This window comes from Geotrypetes seraphini, chromosome 1, assembly GCF_902459505.1.
Source record: "Geotrypetes seraphini chromosome 1, aGeoSer1.1, whole genome shotgun sequence".
Classification (NCBI taxonomy): domain Eukaryota; kingdom Metazoa; phylum Chordata; class Amphibia; order Gymnophiona; family Dermophiidae; genus Geotrypetes; species Geotrypetes seraphini.
In genome coordinates this window covers 2,258,317-2,276,200 of record NC_047084.1, presented here as the reverse complement: position 1 = coordinate 2,276,200, position 17,884 = coordinate 2,258,317, and the positions used below count along the sequence as shown (strand labels likewise).

General features: G+C 42.2%; 1 protein-coding gene across 2 annotated transcripts in view; it reads right to left on the bottom strand.

Moving 5' to 3' along the window:
* The window catches only part of LIX1 (limb and CNS expressed 1), a 182,177-nt gene extending 168,747 nt beyond the window's left edge, over positions 1–13,430 (bottom strand). The window contains exon 1 of one of the 2 annotated variants that reach the window (XM_033914140.1): positions 13,054–13,430. In XM_033914140.1, the coding sequence (XP_033770031.1) occupies positions 13,054–13,162 (109 nt within the window). In that variant the 5' untranslated portion in view covers positions 13,163–13,430. Of the gene's footprint in view, positions 1–12,740; positions 12,883–13,053 lie in introns of those variants that run through there. The other variant, XM_033914046.1, reaches the window with a different exon arrangement.
* Between the last annotated feature and the right edge of the window lie 4,454 nt (positions 13,431–17,884).

Genomic DNA, 17,884 nt, shown 5'->3' with positions numbered 1-17,884 from the left:
TTAAGTCAAGGGATAGGAAGCAATGTTCTGCTGTGGGATTAGGAATTGGTTACTGGACAGAAAACAAAAGGTAAGGTTAAATGGCCATTTTTCTCAATGGAGGATGAATAGTGGAATGCTGCAGCTATTTAACATATTTATAGGAGCCCACCTCTTCGAGAGTGCTTTCGATTCCTAACTCCTCTCACCTTGGGTTCTGCATCCCCAATCCTATATGTTAGGTCTGTCTGTTCAAGTTCTATTGTAAGCTCTTCCGAGCAGGGACCATCTATTAAATGTCAAAATGTACAGCGCTGCATATGCCTGTCAGCGCGATATAAGTGATAAGTAGTAGTAAATTTGGAAATTGGAACAGCAAAGGAGCTGATTAAATTTCCAGATGATATGAAATTATTCAAAGGTGTTAAAACACCTGCAGACTGTGAAAAATTGCAAGAAAATATTAAGAAATTAGAAGACTGGGCATCCAAATGGCAGATGAATTTTACCCCTTCCCTTTTAACAAAATCGCACAAGAGGTTTTTAGCATCGGTCAGAGTTTCTATGAGCGTCGGAGCAGCGCAGAGCACTCAGCGTGCCGGCCGGGACTAAAAACCTCATGCATGGTTTTATAAAAGGGGAGGGTGGGGGTGTTAATGAGGACAAATGCAAACTGATGCACATTGAGGAGAATAATCCAAGTCATAGTTACCTTATGCTAGGGTCCACCTTAGGAGTCTGCACCCAAGAAAAAGATCTAGGTGTCATTGTAGACAATATGCTGAAATCTTCCACCCAGTGTGCGGTGTGGCGGTGGCCAAAAAAGCAAACAGGTTGCTAGGAATTATTAGATATAGGATGATAAATAAGGCCAAAAATATTAGAATTCCATTTGATATCTCCATGGTGCGACTTCACCTTGAATAGTGCATTCAATTGTGGTCATTGTATCTCAAAAAAAGATATAACAGAATTAGAAAAGGTTCAAAGAAGAGTGATCAAGATGATAAAGGGGATGGAAATGACAAAAGAGGTTAGGGCTCTTCACCTTGGAAAAGAGACAGCTGAAGGAGGATATGATTGAGGTCTACAAAACACTGAGTGGTGTAGAATAGGTAAATGCAAATCAATTTTTCACTCTTCCTTAAATTACAAAGACTAGGGACACTCAATGAAGTTACATGGAAATATTTTATAAACAAAAGGGATGAGGAAATATTTTTTCACTCCATGAATAGTTGAGCTCTGGAACCTGCCAAATGGTGTGGTAACAGCGGTAAGCATATATGGGGTTTAAAAAAAGGTTTTGGACAAGTTCCTAGAGGAAAAGTCCATAATCTGCTATTGAAACAGACAGGGGGGAAGCCACTGCTTACCCTAGGATGGATAGCATGGAATGTTGCTGCTATTGGGTTTTTGCCAGGTACTTGAGCCTCTATAGGTATGTTGCGACTCACAAATGGAAGATTAGATTAAATTAGGATACTGGGCTAGATTGACCATTGGTCTGACCCAGTATGGCTTTTCTTATGTTCATAACCTTGTTTCAACTATTGCCAGGGTAGAAGTCCTATAGAGACATGAATAATAAATGATAAATACAAAGCAAAAAATAATATAAACACAAACATATTTCAATTTACAATGCATATAAAAAAAAAATATATATACATATATATATATATATATATATATGTATGTATGTATATATACATACATATATATATATATATATATATATATATATATATATATATATATATATATATATATATATATACATATATATATATATATATATATATATATATGTATATATATATATATATATATATAACATACATATATATATATATATATATATATATATATATAAACATAGTTGAGCATATAAATATTTAGAACAAAAAATAACATTCAGACAAGAAATAAGTTATATTGGTAGGAAACATACCTTGAATTCTGATAAATGAGCTTCAAAATTATTTCTACAGATGCTTTAGAGTAGGGGTCTCAAAGTCCCTCCTTGAGGGCCACAATCCAGTCGGGTTTTCAGGATTTCCCCAATGAATATGCATTGAAAGCAGTGCATGCACATAGATCTCATGCATATTCATTGGGGAAATCCAGAAAACCCGATTGGATTGCGGCCCTCAAGGAGGGACTTTGAGACCCCTGCTTTAGAGTATTTCAAAGGAGAAATTTAAAAAACAATCTTGTTTCCTACCACTTGTGTTTTGTTTTAATGGGTCAATTATGGATTGTTTTTGCTTCCACCTGTCATGTGTTCTCTGCTCTCTCACAGTAGCTGCTCTTTCTTTCTACATGGCCTGAACATTTCACTACATGCATTGTACTGCATTCTGTGTTCACTGAGGATTCTTTTCCATTCACCCAAGAAGCTGAGCTCTCAGTAACTCAATCACAGAATGTCAATCTAGTACAAAGAAAGTGAGTAGAAACTTCTAATAAGGCTGTAACTGGGCCTCTTCTCCCTTGAAAAGAGGAGACTGAGAGGGGACATGATTGAAACATTCAAGATACTGAATGGAATAGACTTAGTAGATAAAGACAGCCTCTCCAAGGTAGGGAGAATGAGAGGGCACTCCCTAAAGCTGAAAGGGGATAGATTCCGTACAAATGTAAGGAAGTTCTTCTTCACCAAGAGAGTGGTAGACAACTGGAATGCTCTTCCGGAGTCTGTTATAGGGGAAAACACCCTCCAGGGATTCAAGACAAAGTTGGACAAGTTCCTGCTAAACTGGAACGTACGCAGGTGAGGCTGGAATCATTTAGAGCACTGGTCTTTGACCTAAGGGCTGCCGCGTGAGCAGACTGCTGGGCAAGATGGACCACTGGTCTGACCCAGCAGTGGAAATTCTTATGTTCTTATGATGGATTAAGGCATGAGGAAATTAGGCAAATGCTTAGGGCCGAAATGCTTAGAAGAGGCCTTCAGTTGTACTATTTCAGTGGCTCAGAGTAGATTTTGGTACTGGTAAATCAGCTGCTGGCAGAAAGAAGAGTTTAAGGAAGACACAGGACACCCTACTTTCATCAGAGGTCTGTCTGTTCTCCGAAACCCGTGTATTAGCCTCTCTCCGACAAGAGCAATTAATGAGCAGCATTTCTTACCTCCTCAGTGGGTTTTCCTCTGCACTGCAGTCAAATCCACAAATAATGGAGGGGCATTTGTGGAAATTTTAAAATCTAATATAATAAAAGCCTAAGCCGTGCATGTGCACTCTGACCTGCTTGCTCCCGTTTTCTGTGCGCTGTAGGTCCCCGCAGGTAGGAGTGCGCATGCGCGCTTCCACACATCTCTCTCTCCCAAGGCGGATGTTGGCTTCAGGCGGTGTGGTGGCTGTCTGCCGCCGCGGCTGTCGGCGTCTGCAGACTGCGGCGGCTTGAGGCGGCTGTCGGCGGAGGGCAGACGCGTGGTAAGGGGTGCTGCTGAACAGGGGAAGAGACGGGGGGTAGAAAAAGGAAGGGAGGCCTACTGCTGGACGGGGGAGCAGGAAAGAGGTGCTAGGGGGAAGAAAAAGGAAGGGAGGCCTACTACTGGACAGGGGGACAGGAAAGAGGTGCTGCTGGACAGGGGAGAGATTAAAAAAAAGGGAGAAGGGCTGCTGCTGGATAAGGGGAGCAGTGAAGGGGTGATGGTGGACACAGGGAAGGTAAAAGGAAGGGAGAATGGGTGGACAGCCGAGGAAAAAGAAAGACAGAAAGAAAGACAGAAATATAGAAGGAGAGGAGAAGAAGGAGAGAGAGAGAGAGAGAGAGAGAGAGAGAGAGAGAAAGAAAGAAATAAAAACAGACACACACACATATATTTTAGCACCCGTTAATGTAACGGGCTTTAAGACTAGTGTATGTATATTTTGGAGGGTTAATTCTGCCCTGGGAATAGAGGTGGATATAAATGAAGGAAGGAATAGTGAGGAGACAATATCCAGAAAAACAAAATGAAACAACTTTGTATTCTTAAAATGTTTGAATGATACTAACAGGGTGCTCTCACTCAAGTACAAATGTTGGTGACAGAAGGGATCAGTCCTGTGCCACCAACATTTGTAGTTGAGCGAGCGCACCCTGTAATATTCTGTTAATCTCATTCAAATGTTTTAAGAATACAAGGTTCTTTGACTTTGTTTTTTCCAGCAAAATAGGGAGACCATCTCAGGCTTTTGGGGGGCCCTGTACATTGTCAACTTTCAGTACACTGGCCACCATCTCATCCATGGTTATGCTGTTCCTTAGTGCGCCAGGATCGGGTTGAGGAAGCAGCCTCTTCCCCTCACCTGCAACATCCAATCTTCATGGCCTGTTTTAATATGAAATGTGAACAACATAGGACCCCCATAGGCTCATGGAATCCATTGACCTTGCCCAATCAGTTTTCAGACTGATGCTAGCAAATGAGATACAGAGGGAGATAAGAAGCATTCCTATCCTGTTAACAAGCTGAAGGAAAAGAAAGATCAAACCAGCAAGGGGAAGAAGAACAGAGGAAGACCCTGCCTAGGGCAGCAACCTTGGACTGTCAGAGCAGAAATATGTAAAGGTACAATTACTACTATTATTACTTATTTCTATAGCACTGCTAGACGTACACAGCACTGTACATTAAACATGTAAGAGACAATCCCTGCTCAAAAACAAGACAAATGGGATTAGGGAATTTCTCACAAAGGGAATGATAAAATAGACACGGGTACTTTACAAGTGAGTAAGAGTTAGGAGTTAAAAGCAGCCTTGAAAAAGTGGGCTTTTAGCCTAGATTTTAATACTACCAGAGATGGAGCTTGACGTACTGACTTAGGCAGTCTGTTCCAGGCATAGGGTGCAACAAGATAGAAGGGATGGAGTCTTGAGTTGGTAGTAGAGAAGGGTATGGATATCAAAGACGCTCAATGAACAGAGTTCCCAGGAAGAAGTATAAGGAAAGATAAGAGAGGAGAGATACTGAGGAGCTTGAAAGTCAATACGTGGAGTTTGAACTGGATGCGGAAGTGATTTGAGGGGAGGAGTAAAGTGAGCATAGTGACACTGATGGAATGTGCCATGCAGCAGAATTTTGAATGGATTGAAGGGGAGAAAGATGGTTTAGTGGAAAACCTGTGAGAAGCAAATTGCAGTAATCTAGGTGCGAGGCGATATGTGTGGATAAGAGTTTTGGTAGTGTTGCTCAGAAAGGAAAGGTCAGATTTTGGTGATATTGAAAAGAAAGTAACAGGCTTTAGCAGTCTGTTGGATTTGTGCATAAAATGAGAGAGAGAAATCAAAGATGACTAAGTTTGCGAGCTGACGAGACAGGGAGGATGAGAGTGTTATCCACAGAAATAGAGAATGGGGAAAGAGGAGAGGTGGGTTTAGGTGGAAAGGTAAGAAGCTCAGTCTTGGTCATGGTCAGTTTTAAACGGCAGTGAGACATCCAGGCAGCAATGGTGGACTAGATAGAAAAAATCACTCTATAGACCTGTTCAAAGGGTAAAGTTGATTGAATGATGTAACACAGTTCACCAAAACTTGCTCAGAATCAAGGAGGGGAAAACTGGGGCGAACCCCAGAAAAACCACCTCACAGCCCAATCATCGCATGAAGGGTAAACGGTATCATTATATCATTCCATGTATGCTTGTAAGTTGAAAAAATAAGCACTATAATGATTGAATAGGTATTAAAGTCCAAGAACTAAGCAAACTTAACCCGGGATACCGGGAACCCGCAAGCTATAAGTTAAGTTTGCTTAGTTCTTGGACTTTAATACCTATTCAATCATTATAGTGCTTATTTTTTCAACTTACAAGCATACATGGAATGATATAATGATACCGTTTACCCTTCATGCGATGATTGGGCTGTGAGGTGGTTTTTCTGGGGTTCGCCCCAGTTTTCCCCTCCTTGATTCTGAGCAAGTTTTGGTGAACTGTGTTACATCATTCAATCAACTTTACCCTTTGAACAGGTCTATAGAGTGATTTTTTCTATCTAATATATGCACCTTTTCACTCTTGTTACATTATATGTAACTTGTCCCCAATTTCTACATTTGACTAGAGCAATGGTGGACTGGCAGGCTGAGACTTGGGCCTGAATGTCTGCAGAATTTTCTGGTGTAGAGAGGTAGCACTAGGAGTCTTCTCTTTTTCTTCTTTTGTCCAACTAATTAGGCCTTCTAGATGGTGACCAGGACACAACATAAGCTAGTCCCTATCATAAATTGTAGTTCCTCCTTACCCTGTCACCCCCAGCTTTATTCTCCTTTCAATGTGTTTTCTATTGTTATTAACTGTATACCACTCAGAAATATTGCTATGGGCGGTATATCAAACGCTAAAACTCGGAGTCATTAGCATAGGGATGATACCGAGGAGGAGATCAGAGCACCTAGGGAATGAGTATAGATGGAAAAAAAGAAGAAGACCCAAGACAGAGTCCTGAAGGGATAACAGTGGAGAAGGATCCACTACTGCAGACCCTAAAGGAGAGATAAGAGAACCAAGAAAGAAATCCAAGCAGTAGATAGATCGAGAAGGATGAGGAAAGAATAGAGGCCTTTGGATCTGGCCAGGAACAAGTCATTGGCAGTTTCCATAGAATGCAGAGGGCAAAAGCCTGATTGAAGGGGTTCAAGAATAGCTTGAGAAGAAAAGTCAAGACAATGGCTGTGAACAGCACATTCAAGTAGCTTAGTTAAGAAAGAGGAGGGAGATGAGGCAATAGTTGGAAAGGCAGTTAGGGTCCAGTGAGGGTGTTTGTTTGTTTGTTTGTATTTTAGGAGTGGTGTAGCTACGGCATGTTTGAAGACATCAGGAACCATTGCAGTGGAAAGTGATTCGACAGACAGAAAGGATGACAGTAGGAGAGATAGTGCCAAGTAGATGGGTGGGAACTGGATCAGAGGAACAGGTAGTGAGTTTGGAGGAGGAAAGAAAATGGACAGTTTCCTCTTCAGTGAGTTCAGAAAAGGAAGAAAATGTGTCAGGGTCTGAAGGAAGGTTGACAGAATGAACTGGAAAGAGGAGAGGTGGAAGAGACTTGGTTGAGAACTCAAGGTTAATCTTGTGAACCTTATCGTAGAAGTACTCAGCCATTGTCTGGGAAGAAAGTGAAGGGGAGAGAGTTTAGTAGAGAGTTCAGTGTGGCAAAGAGACGGTGAGGTGTGGAGCCAAGAAAACTAGTCAACAGTTATAGTAGTTTTGTGAAAGAGCAGTCCGAAGGTGGTAAGCAGTAGAGGTACAAAACAAAAGTGTTAGCACCTCTGAATAGTCATCTTTGCTTCTTTTCACTTCTTGTTGCAAGTACTGCTAGTATGATTGCTAAACAGCTAGTATTTGGCAGGCCTAGCTGCTTATGATTACGGGGTGCTAGCAGCCAGCAGGTCATTTAAGCTGGCAATGTATGTGCTATTATTCTGCCAATCCCTAGGCTCCACAGCAGCAAATCCTCCTGAAGTGGAACAGAACCCTTCTCATCCTTCTCTCCCTTTGGACTTACTGTTTCGCATAAACTCCCTTCTCTTATCCTGTGGACTTTTTGGAAGCTTGGTTCAGTCCTAATCCTCATGTTCTAAAGGTGAAAAAAGAAAAAAAGCTTGGGACCGAGCCTGAGAGTGTTCCACTCCTAATCCTCAACTCCCAAATGGAAGCTGGAGAGTTGCGTATGGGTTGGTTTGGTGCCTTCATAACCTATTGCTTCTCTATGACTAGCTCCTGCTTCAGAAGAAAGGATCCATGAGGGATGATGGAAAAAGTCTGTGGACGAGATGAAAGATTAGGGAGTTGGAAAGGAGAAGGAGATTGAAAAGGAATGGCTGGCCAACCAAAGTTGGTAATTCTAATTTACTAGGTAAAAGTGAATTACAGTACTGTGGTAAATTCAGGCACATGCATGTGTTTTGACTTCACTTGGAAAGTCTCCTGCAACAACAGAGGACTTGAGTTGGTAAGAAATCGGAAACAGATGTTGACTAGGGCAACTTTCAGGGATGAAACTACATGAGGCAGGAAGCATGTAAAAAGCAATAGCAAATTTAAAAGATGCTAAATGTTATGTTTTATACAAAGCAGCAGTAGTTAATAGGAGTCAGTAGAGGACCAGACGATATGAGGACCTATGAAGTGGCAGCAGGGATACGAGGTGGACAAAGGAGAAGTAGCATAAAGTGGAAGGTGGGCCTGGAGTCGCAGAAGCTGCCTACGTTTGGGAGGGGAGAAGGAATGACTCCATTAGTGCAGGGGTAGGCAATTCCGGTCCTCGAGAGCCAGAGCCAAGTCAGGTTTTCAGGATATCCACAATGAATATGTACAAGATGGATTTGCATGCACTGCCTCCTTGAGATGCAAATCTATCTCATGCATATTTATTGTTGAGATCCTGAAAACCTGACCTGGCTCTGGCTCTCGAAGACCGGAATTGCCTACCCCTGCACTAGTGGATAGGAGGTCACGGTACAGGAGAGGCAGCAGTTGGGGGAGAAAAGGGTTATTAAAACAGTAGAAGATGCAAGGTGGAGTTGCAGTGGCTGGGAGAAATTGTTCATAGTACTGAGGGGTTAAACTTAATTGGGTAAAAAGAACAGTTAAATGCAAAACCACTGCAAAGCTCTGAGAATTACTTTCAGGTTCCTATGTTGCTTTTCTTCTGAAATAGCTGAAGTGACAAAGGTGTGAAACTGGGAGAGCTGAGAGAGACAGAGAAGCAGATTAAAAGAGAACATGTGAGGTCTTTACATGGTTCTATATGAAAACTTGTATTGAAAAATCTTCCACTAACTGGCAAATTTAACCTATTTAGTATTAGATCCATAGTGTGTGTCTTCTTAGGATACTTGTATTGAACAAAAACCCAAACATGTAACTCTATATTTATGTTTATTGGTATTAGACCCCTAGTTCATATCAAATTAGGACACAGCCTTTAATTGTAATTATGTTGTACTGTAACCTGTTAACTGTTATTTTATGTATGTTTAACCCGTAACTCCTTCTGCGCTCTTTAGGGAAAACAGAATAGAAAACAAAATAAATAAATTGTCTCTTGCTAGCTTGTGAATGATTAATATAAGCTTCTGTCTTTTCACTGGTGTATATTGTGTGGTTTCCCTGCAAAACCAGTTTCAGCAAAGGCTTACAGTAAGCCTTAAACTGGGCAAGTTACTTAACACTTTACTGCCCCATGTAAACCGTTTTATATAAACCACACATAAAAAGCGGCCAGCAAGGTTTTCTAATGACGACAAGCGATCTTAGGCTACAGAGGAAACAGCAGCTTGTCAAAGAAGGGAGCGTGGCGGGATACAGTCTGATTTGGTAGCAGTAGGATGGTTATGAACATGATCCTCTGGCATTTAAAAACAAGATGGCAAGAAAAAAAAAAAAAAATCTGCCATCCGCACTTTCTGCTAAAATAAGGGTCAGAATAAATAAAGTCTACGCCGATGATGCTCCCTCTTTAAATTCCGACGGCCTTGCTCTGGAATGTCTGCTGGCATTAACAATCAAATGAAGCTCACCGTCCCAACATCTTTATCACGGATAGCGAGCGGGTGAAAACACGTCACCGAGGGCTCCTTTTACTAAGGTGCGTTAGGGCTTTAACGCACGGAATAGCACGCGCTACATTGCCGCGTGCTAGACCTTAACGCCAGCATTGAGCTGGCGCTAGTTCTAGAAGCGTAGCGCGCGGTAATTTCCTGCATGCGCTAAAAACACTAGCGCCACCTTAGTCAAAGAAGCCCTACGTTTGACATCAGAAAAAAATAGAGACTTTCATCGTCAGTAAATATGTTCTACAATAACCCTTTGAAGATGGTTTAAAGGTTAAAAAAATTGGGAAAATTTTGAATTGTGCCTGGAATTCAAGAGCCTGCAGGAGCTTCTTAAATGTTGCCTACACTAATCCAATTTTCTTCGGTTACTACAGAAAATGTTTTGTACGTATGAAGCAAACTTGATACAGGTTTAGTTCACCATCAATACTGTTTCTAAAACGAGGGCACAGGGAGATAATGTTGCCAAATCTTACAGGATTTCTAAACTTTTCATTCAGACCTTTATTTCGTTTAAATGTAACACTTTTTATTGCTGTTTGCTACGCTTTCACATCCTTTGCACCGGACAGAGCTCTTTTCTGTACCCGGACAGGGGGGGGGGGGAATCTATTTTCTATCTAGGTTTTTATTAACCCTAATGTAGCTGTTGACAAATGCATGAAATAATACCTCCCACAGGGTGCCCCCGGGACACACAAATATTACAGTTTGATTGCATGTCATGAAAATGTTTATACAGCACAAAACTCGCTCTGCTCACACTATCTTTCCATATCATATAACCAGTTGAGTAATGTCAGCTAAAATTGTACCTGGCAAGTTAGTTTAACGATCAGAAAGCAATAAGTGAAAACATAATCCAGAGACGCCAAATTTGAGTAAATAATCAATCAAAAAATTGTGAATGGAACAGATAAGTTACAATGATTCTATTCACAGGACTTGATTATGTGCAGCATGGCTCCTGAAATCCTGAGTTTACACTATTCTCTCCCTTACCATGCCAATCCTAGGGTAGGATTATACAGTACTGCATATAATTGAAATATTTTCCTTTTCCCACACTGCCGGCAGAGGTGGAAGTTAAAAGAAAGGGGTGGAATCAATTCTACAACTGGATTTTAATGATACGATGTCAATATTCTATAATCTGTGTCTATTGTTTAGCAAGGGCCTCAATGCCCTGATCATGCAATTTGATATGAGCTCTGTCTTTGATCTAGTAGACCATGGGAAAATGCTACAATGCCTAGACGCTATTGGTATCAGGGATGAGATGTTGAACTGGTTTCGTGGCTTCCTTATGTCCCGTACTTATCAGGTATATTTCAATTATGATCTCTCCGATACCTGGAGCAATCCATCCGGTGTGCCGCAAGGGTCACCAATATCCCCATTGCTTTTCAATGTCTACATGTCCTCACTGGGTGTGCAATTAACCCAGCTGGGGATAAAATGATTCAGTTACGCAGACGACTTTACGATTATCATCCCATTTGCTAACTCTATCTCGGAAACTATTCCCAGAGCATCAGAAGCTATTTGATGGAGCAATGGATGACTGACTTCAAGCTCAAACTTAATTCAGAAAAAATGAAATTTTTAGTTGCTTCGCCACACCTGCTTGACACCAAAACACCACTATGCATCAATAAACTTAGTTACCCTATTCAGTCTACCATGAAGATACTGGGTGTAACTCTGGATCAATGCCTAACCATGAAAGACCAGGTAGACTCCTTAATCAGAAAGGGTTTTTTCGCTCTCTGGAAACTTAGAACCATCAAATCATATTTTGATACGCCAGCATTCAGAATCCTGGTACAATCCCTCGTAATAAGTCAACTTGATTACTGTAACATTTAGCAATTTCCCAAAAGAATAATAATAATAATAATAACTTTATTTTTCTATACCGCCACAGTCCGGCGACTTCTAGGCAGTTTACATTGTAAGAAGGCTGGACATTCAGCGAATAACAAAAGGTCTTAATACAATACAATAAGTCTACATACAGTACAATGCAATGAGTCTAAGTACAATACAGTGCAATACAATACAATAACAATATGAGGAGCTTCTTGAGAGAAAGAAAAGGCGTTTACAGGGAGGGGAGTCCTAGTGAGGGAGGGGACAGTTTTAGTCAATGAATTTTGCGAATAGGGCGGTTTTGAATATGCGACGTTTGCAATTAATGCAAAATGCAGCGGTCAGACTGATCTTCGGACTGAAGAAATTTGATCATGTGACACCTTACTAGCGGCAGTTGCACTGGCTACCGATGGAAGCACGCGTAAAGTTTAAGTTCGCTTGCCTCTGCTTTAAAGTACTATACGGACTAGCCCCTAAATATATAACTGACCTTTTCTCCTTCATAGCCAACAGACACAAGAGAAGCTCACACTCGAACTTTGTTCCCCCCCCCCCCCCCCCCCCAGTTAGAGGACGTAAACTGAAAAAACACCATGAACACCTTCTCTCACATCATGCAGCATTATGGGGTAAAGATCTAGAACAATTGCTTTCGCCCACTACTTATGAGGAATTCAGGAAGTGCCTAAAAACATATCTGTTCCTGAAATATCTAGACAGCTGACCCGTACATCTCTTTCTCCTCAATACGGTTCTCTTGACCTATTAACCGCTTTCTTTCACCTCTTTTAAGTTCAATCAACTTGTAAAGTCTTTTAATCTTTTGTAAACCGCATAGAACTTCACGGTACTGCGGTATATAAACTGTTATTATTATTATTATTCTAAACCAGTGGTCCCCAACCCTGTCCTGGAGGACCACCAGGCCAATCGGGTTTTCAGGCTCGCCCTAATGAATATGCATGGAGCAGATTTGCATGCCTGTCACTTCCATTATATGCAAATCTCTTTCATGCTTATTCATTAGGGCGAGCCTGAAAACCCGATTGGCCTGGTGGTCCTCCAGGACAGGGTTGGGGACCACTGTTCTAAACGTTTTAGGCGAGATAGATCAGGACGTTCAAATCGATATGTTCTCAAAAACAAACAAAACCCAAAACAAAAAAAAAAAAGCAGGTAAGCTATAAGGTTCGAATCTCTTTGCTCGAATTTCCAACCCTTTAGTACAACCTAGGGCCAAAACGTGGGTCGGACTGCACAATACACATAGCCCAAATCGGTCGAATCGTTCTGCAAGGTGCTCCTTAAAAGAACCAATTTAAGCTAAAATCACCTCCAGCCACCAGCAGTGCAAAACGAAAACATGCTTCCGCTATGAAAGAGCACCGCCGTAAGGGCTTCCGTGGTCTGAGCGCAACTGTGCCACTTTTAATCTCGGCATAGGGAGGGGAAAGCATTAGGGATCCGTCAGAGCCATAACCTAAGCCGAGCCTAAAAGTGGCACGGACCGCAGATTTTTAAGGACGTGCAGATCCGTGACGTCCGCGTTTTAAACCCCCCCCCCCCCCCCCCCCGCGCGCGCGCACTTTCTAACATTTGCAGAATATTCTTTGTCATGACTAGAAAGCGTCTCTTTCCGTACTTACAGTCTCCGAATACAACGGTGGGATCTCGGTGAGGCAGTACTTCGGTGACTACCTGCTGCAGGGACTCGAAAGTTTTGTCCATGTTGGCTCTGCCTTTTTCGGACTGCATGTACGAAGTGTCCTCATGCCTGAATTATTCCAGTCCTGTACCAGATTTGTGCAGTTCATTGATGCACTGGATTTCTAAAGCATCTCTCTTTACGTCTGCCAATCAGGCATTGCCCAGAATCTAAAGACCCCCTTAGGGGGTCCCCCTCCCTGGCTCACTTATCTTTGTTGTATGCCGAGCTAATTAGCTGTAGGGCTGGCTTGACAGAACTCATTTCTACTACTTCCTTCTGTGAAACACGCCCACCTACAGGCTAACTAGAGCAGCTTAATCATGTGAAAGCCATTTATTGACTGAATGTGCTGAAGCAGACATATTTCTGCTTTCCCTTCAAGGAATGAAAAGGGGAGGGTTTTTTTTTTTTTGTCCTCTCTCTCTCTTTCCAGTGCGCTTACAATTACAGAGAAATCTGAGTGACCAAAATCTAGAACTAATCCCTTAAATAAGAAGTCCAGGCCAGGCTTAATATCTGCGTTTGAAAAGTTCCAGGATTTCTTCTATCCTTTACCATTGTACTAAATGGCACAAGCAACTTGCTTTCCGACAACGTGCCTCAAAACATGTTCTGTGCTTCAGGCTCGTTTAAGTCAAGGCGGGAACTGATACCAGAGCCTGTCTCCCAGGGCACCGTTATGGGTGATTCACCCTGAAAGGAGCTCGGTTGGGGCAGGTTGGGTCTTAGCCTCCAGAAGCTTCTAATCTAGATCCTCACTTCCTGAATCTTCGGCTGAGGTCAGGACAAGGTAGGTCAGGACGAGTCATGCCAAATTGGATACTTAAGACAAAATTCATCACCGTTCCTCAGTCCTTCTACACCAGCATTCTTCAAAGCAAAGCTTGGGGGTCAGTGGTTGTGGCCATTCATATTCTGATTCTTCCCTCTCTCCTTAAAGAATGACATGAAGATGGTTTCCCGCGGTTATCTGCGGGGACGGGAACGGTGATGAATTTTGTCACCCTGTTATTCTGAGATTTGAATTCGTGAGCCCACCTCGATTCCTGTGCTCTAATCGTCCATCCTACGTATAACTAGGCAGGAGGACTTAGGTTTTTTTTTATAAAGCAGTGATTTCTACAAGATCTATCTATATCCAGGAGGAGAGGCACACCGGCAAAAAAGGAAACAAAGCAAAAATTTATTTTAAGGTGTATATTTTTTGTTAATATAAGTGCACTGAATGACTTAGGGGACATTTTTAAGCACTTAACATACACTTTACAGTGCTAGCACACAACCATATTCTTAGGTTTTGTAATATTTTAGCAGTTACTCCATAGGGAAACTGCATGATAAATGTGTATTGCCCCCTTGTGGCTGGCATTTCTGGGTCCAAGGCCCAATATGCCTGGAATCTCCAGAAGGCAGTCTGTCCCTTACTTGTTTGGCACTTGGTGAAAAGAGGTGCTAGCTAGAAGATGGGATTACCCTCCTCTCCTCCCCAGGAAAAATCCAAAAAGATTGTTGTGAATAAGAGGCTAATACATTAAATTATTTACATAAGCTATTCATAAAGCCAGCATAGGAGTCAACTTTTCAAAATAATTGGGGGTACTAATCCAATGGAAGTTACCTCTCCCTGGACACTGAAAGTGCCCCTGCAGGCCATTTTCTTCTGCCCCGAGCCACTGCCAAAGGCCTCTGTGCCTTCAGTGATGCTCCCAAGGGCAGCGGCTGCTCCTCTTGCCCTGAGTGAGACCATAACCTTCTTGCTTTGAGCAATGTTCCCAAGAACTGCTGCTCCTCTTGTCTTTAGAAGAGCCTCTAAGACTGCTCCCTTGCTGGGGCTCAGAATTAACATTTATTATAAGAGCTCTGCAGCCACCTGGAATAGGATTTCTCCACTGGCAGACTGTCTCCCATATCTCAGCCAGAACCATCAGAGAGGACTCCACAGAAGACTTACTGCTCATCCAATGTGAACAAAGAAGTAACTAAAAGCCTGCCCTCTCTGGGAAACCCACCCATCTCCCTCTCCCCTAAATTCTGATCTAGCTCTCTGCCTCTCTCCATTCGGTGTGAGCATATCATTTATTTCCACAAGCTTTATTCTCTTCATTAAATTAATTCTCTCAAAATATGTAAGATGCTTCCAGCATTCTGTCTGTGTGTTCCATTAGCATGCAGGGAGAGTGGTGAGGCCTTTTCCCCTCCTACAACGTAACAATTTTCACTCAGACACATTCTTATGTGACTGCCAAGGCAAGCAAAACTGATAGTTGGGAACTTCCTTATTCATCTTAGAAAAATAAATCTGTTTGTATTTTGAAAAGCATATTGCCAAGATTTTTTTTTCTCTCCCCTTATTATCATTAGAAATCCACAAAGGGGGAGGGGGGTTTTCAAATGTTTTTTTTTGTTTTAGAGGAAGGGTATGGGCAGTCGCAGTATTTTGCAGGTAGCTCACAGACCTGCACAGTATCCCACTTTTGTGGGTCAGCTGCAATCTCCCGATGAGTAGTCTCCACATAAGAACATGAGAATTGCCAAAGTGAGACAGAATGAAGCCCACTAACCTATTTCCAACAGTGGCCAATCCAGGTCCCAAGTTCCTGGCAAGATCCCAAGGAGTAAAACAGATTTTATGCTGTTTATCCTAGGAATAAGCAGTGGATTTCCCCAAGTCCATCTTACCCAGGGCCACCATTGGGGCAGTACTACCAGTCCTGCATTCAGGGGCCCGGAGCTGACAGGGGGCCCGGGCTCCCCCAGGGTCCTAGGCAGTGTTCTAAGGCAGGGGCGCCAGTAGCTCGCCAAGGCAAAGTGAGTCGATCACCCAGGACTCACTTTGTCTTGGCGATCTAATCTATCGGGCCGATCAGTCTTCCTCTCCCGATGTCAATTCTGCAGTCGGAGAGGAAGTTCGGGCCAGCCAATCGCTGCCTGGCTGGGCGGAACTTCCTCTCCGACGGCAGTCGGGGAGAGGAAGACTGATCGGCCCGAAGCAGGGAGAGCATGCGTCGGCTTTGGGGCCTGTTATCCATTGGTGGGTCCTGTTCCCCGATGGCAGTGGCAGTGGCTTGGGGAATGGCAGGGAGAAAGAAAGAAAGGGGGCAGGCAGGGAAAGAGAAGGAAAGAAGAGAAACAGAAAGAAAGAAAGAAAGGTCAGGGAGAGAGGAAGAAAAAGTTGGGGGAGGGAATGAGGTGTGGAGGAGAGGAAGCATACAGGCTGAAAGAAAGATTGGATGCACAGTCAGAAGAAGAAAGTGCAACCAGAGACTCATGGAATCACCAGACAAGGTAGAAAAAATGATTTTATTTTCAATTTAGCAAAGTGGAGGCAGTATTACCACAGTTTTCAAAGGAATTTGCCCAAATAACTTAATAGTTAACTGGGTAAATTCCCAGAGATGAAAACTTCCCTTCACTTACTATGCACAGTTCTGAATTTATATCTGCTATCTATATTTTACAATATGGTCCCCTTTTACTAAACTGCAATAGTGGTTTTTAGCACAGGGAGCCTATGAGCGTCAAGAGCAGCGCTGGGCTTTCAGCGCAGCTCCCTGCGCTAAAAACTGCTATTGTGGTTTAATAAAAAGGATGGAGGGTATATTTGTCTATTTTTGTATGGTTGTTACTGAGGTGACAATGCATAGAGTCATCTGCCTTGACCTCTTTGAAAAAAACCCAGAATAGGAATGATAATTAACATTTTCTCAGCGTATAGTGTGCTTTGTGTTTTTTAATTTTATTGTTGGTAGATCATTTTGACTTGGTCATTTTAAAGTAGCTCACAAGCTCAAAAAGTTTGGGCACCTCTAAACTAGAGCGTTGAAACTGTGTATTTCTATTTTATCCCCCCTTTTACAAAACTGTGGAGCGTTTTTTAGCGCCAGCCGTGGTGGTAGCAGCTCTGAAGCTCAGAATTCTAGGAGCGTCAGGGCTGTTACCACTGTGGCTCAAATCCACACTAAAGTTTTGTAAAAGAGTGAGGAGTTAGTTTGTGATGACATATTCCATACTAGGCGAAGGTGTTTTCTGTGTTCTGTGTGTTCGAAAGACATGGTTTTCCATTAGGATTGATCTGTGCTGGTCTGGCTTGTTTAGTTTTACAATGGGTGTATTGATGTACTGCTCACTGCAATATGTAAGATGCTGCCTTTTCCTAGGTACTCATGTGTGACGTGTGGTTTGTTACTAAAAATCATGTTTTTCTTACAGATGGGGGGGGGGGGGGGGTGCCAAAAAATGATGGGTCCCGGGTGTTACATATGCTACGTACACCACTGTATGTAAAGATACCAGAAAGCTGGAATAGCAAAAACTTTAAGTAAATTGTTATTCTTCTAAGTTTTGAGTATTTAACCCTCCCACAATCTCACGGATCGTGTAAGCCCATATTACAAAAAACTACACTGGCTGCCCATGGAAGCAAGGGTTATTTTTAAGTTTGCTTGCCTTTGCTTCAAGTTCATCAGCAATCTATCTATCTATCTATCTCATCATTTCAATTTTCCAGGCACAACTTGTACATGTAGTGCCTACTTGTTCGCTTTCCCATCCTTGAAGGGCTGTATCTACAAGAGATTACTCGATAGAACATTATCATTCCAAGCAGGCAAATGGAATAAATGTTTAACCAACTTTATCTCAAAACACTCTTTCTTACCAAACTTTTAAGAAGGCAATCAAAACATATCTTTGACAAATTTCTCTGACTCCATTTCTACCATGATGCACTTATAAAACACTTCCAGGAAAAATTTGATTAATCTTACAAT